This window comes from Limulus polyphemus, unplaced genomic scaffold (genome assembly GCF_000517525.1).
Source record: "Limulus polyphemus unplaced genomic scaffold, Limulus_polyphemus-2.1.2 Scaffold46, whole genome shotgun sequence".
Lineage (NCBI taxonomy): Eukaryota > Metazoa > Arthropoda > Merostomata > Xiphosura > Limulidae > Limulus > Limulus polyphemus.
In genome coordinates this window covers 764,402-766,961 of record NW_013665656.1, presented here as the reverse complement: position 1 = coordinate 766,961, position 2,560 = coordinate 764,402, and the positions used below count along the sequence as shown (strand labels likewise).

Here is a 2,560-nt window from a genome sequence, read left to right as displayed (position 1 = left end):
GGGATTCGAACCCGCGAACCCGCATATTGCGAGTCGAGTGTCCTAACCACCTGGCCATGCCGGGCCTTTTAGGATTTGTTTTGAATTTCGCGCAAAGCTGTTTCTAATTTAGCAATGATGTGTGTGTATTTTATTATAGCCAAGCCACATCGGGCTATCTGTTGTGTCCATCAAGGGGAATCGAACCCCTGATTGTAGTGTTGCAATTCCGAAGACTTACTGCTGTCCCACCGGGGAACTTTAGCAGTGATAGGTTAGAGAGAAGGCAACTAGTTAACACCACCCACCGCCAACTCTTGCGCTATTATCAACGAATTGTGAGATTGACCGTCACATTATAACGCCCACAAGAGAGACGTTCGATTTAAAATGTAGGGCCAAGGCATTTTGATTAGAAACCTGTGAAACTGATAATTATTGCAACTGTAAACAGACGATTTATAGGTAGAACTGTCATTATCATAGTTAGAGTAAGTAAAAAAAGGCTACAAATGGCGTGGTATGAGAACTGAAATAAGGAATAACGGGCTTGAGGACTTAGACAATTAGAGCTGTAACAATATAAATTGAAACTGAAATTGAAAAGAAAATAAATGTCAAATTAAACTTAGTTCGGTCCCATGGATTAATTTAACAAGACAGAAAAATAGCCCTAATCTAAAAATGGATAGCAAAAGCTTTTACACGTTTCACTTCACAAACAAGGGAGATATAAATGTAAAGTCTTTGTTGCTCTAATTTTGTGATTAAGATCACTGAAAAAATAATAAATGAGTGCGAAATCTAGAGAGAAAAATGACACGAGACAACCTATCAGTTAAAAAGTAATTGATAAGGTTATTGTGATGTAATGGATGACTCCATAGAAGCGTAGTTTCACTTGAATTGGAAGCAGTTACACAACGCAACGTCCTTTAGGATTGCAACAGATCCAACTGCTAAGAATCGCCATCATATGAGCACAGTCCTAAAGAACCATCACCATAAGAACACAATCCTGAAGAACAAACACCATCAGAGCACAATCCAGAAGAACCATCGCCATAAGAACACAATCCTGAAGAACTACCACCATAAGAGCACAATCCTGAAGAACCACCACCATATGAACACAATCCTAAAGAACAACCACCATAAGAGCACAATCCAGAAGAACCATCGTCATAAGAACACAATCCTGAAAAGAGCTTCTATAATAATTCTGATATCGCTCATCAGTGGATGCTTTCTTTCATTTTTGAAGTAATTGTTGGAAAATCCAAATTTATCCAACAAAAATGAACATCACTCTTCGTTTGAGAAAAAAAAGAAAAAAGAAAAAATCTAGAGTTAAACTAGCCAAACTAAACCAAGGGAAGGAACGAAAAGTGTATGATAGCTTTATTTTTGTATCGTAGCGTGAAAGTTGAGGAAGGCATTACTAACAAGACTATTCTCCTTGTTTTCAGTGCTCTATAATTTCAGAAGAGAATCGTAGTACTGATTTTTATATTTAAACAGAATATGGTGTTTAAATAATATACAATTCAGAATTCTGTAAAAATATGTAAGGAAACATTAACATCGCCAGTAAAAGTACAGATGCTTCTAAGTATGTTCAAAAAGAAGGTAAAACAGACAAAACATTATGACTTATTTGCAGATAGATAAGCGTAAATACCTGTGGAGCATAAAATGGTACAGCTTTAGAAAGTATTAATCACAGGGCTTACTTAACATACAAAACTGTACGTGTTATAGAATGGAACAAGTAAAGAACATACTTATGGTCAATATATTCATGATGTTAGAAAAACACGTAGGTTCAAGAAGTCTTGACAGAAATGAATAAAAACCGAGCGCTTTCGAAAGGTGGACCTTTCTTCTTCAAAATATGGTCCATATATTTTATTGATTAATGACAGGTAAGTAACAAATGACCTTATCAACCATGAACTCACCTGGTTGTATGATGTTTTTTTTTAATTCAGTTTATTTCTTACCCAATGATAGAGCACACAAAATAAGACTAAAGAATAGTTGGACAAACACAAAAAACGAATATTTTAGGAAATCACCATTCTACTTTCTCCTTCAAGTTATTTTTCAACACATACTTTCACTTTCTTCATCTTCATTTGGCTTTTGCCAACTGCGAAGACTTCGTGTTCTTTCTAAACTTCGGGTCACGTGAGTTTTCGCAGACGTGATGAAGATGTCCGCCCTCTCGTTGTTGACGTCTGTACCCATGGATACAGGCGAAAGTGGAGCTACTGCGGTCATTTTTCCAAGCAAGAGTTACTGCAGGCGTGTCTTCATATTAACTGGTATCTCAGGCGTGTAGCTCTAAATTTCCTGTACATAAAAACAGGACAGATCGTATTTAATTATTTCTACTGCAACTACAACTTATTATATTGTATCTTACGAAGGCATCCTACCTAAATGTGGTCGAAAATCTTCATTTGCGATTTGAAATATTTTAACACTTGAACAAACAAAAAGACTTACTGAAATGGAATGAAAATACAATGGACTAGTGTCGATCTCTAGCTTTACTATAGGCCAAACTCGGTAAGTC

At 36.2% G+C, this 2,560-nt stretch overlaps 1 protein-coding gene across 1 annotated transcript in view; it reads right to left on the bottom strand.

The window, feature by feature from the left end:
* LOC106462582 (titin-like) overlaps positions 1-2,277 on the bottom strand; it is a 454,586-nt gene extending 452,309 nt beyond the window's left edge. The window contains 1 exon segment of the mRNA XM_022390129.1: positions 2,097-2,277. Coding sequence (XP_022245837.1) covers positions 2,097-2,262 — 166 coding nt within the window. The 5' untranslated portion in view covers positions 2,263-2,277.
* Positions 2,278-2,560: the final 283 nt, after the last annotated feature.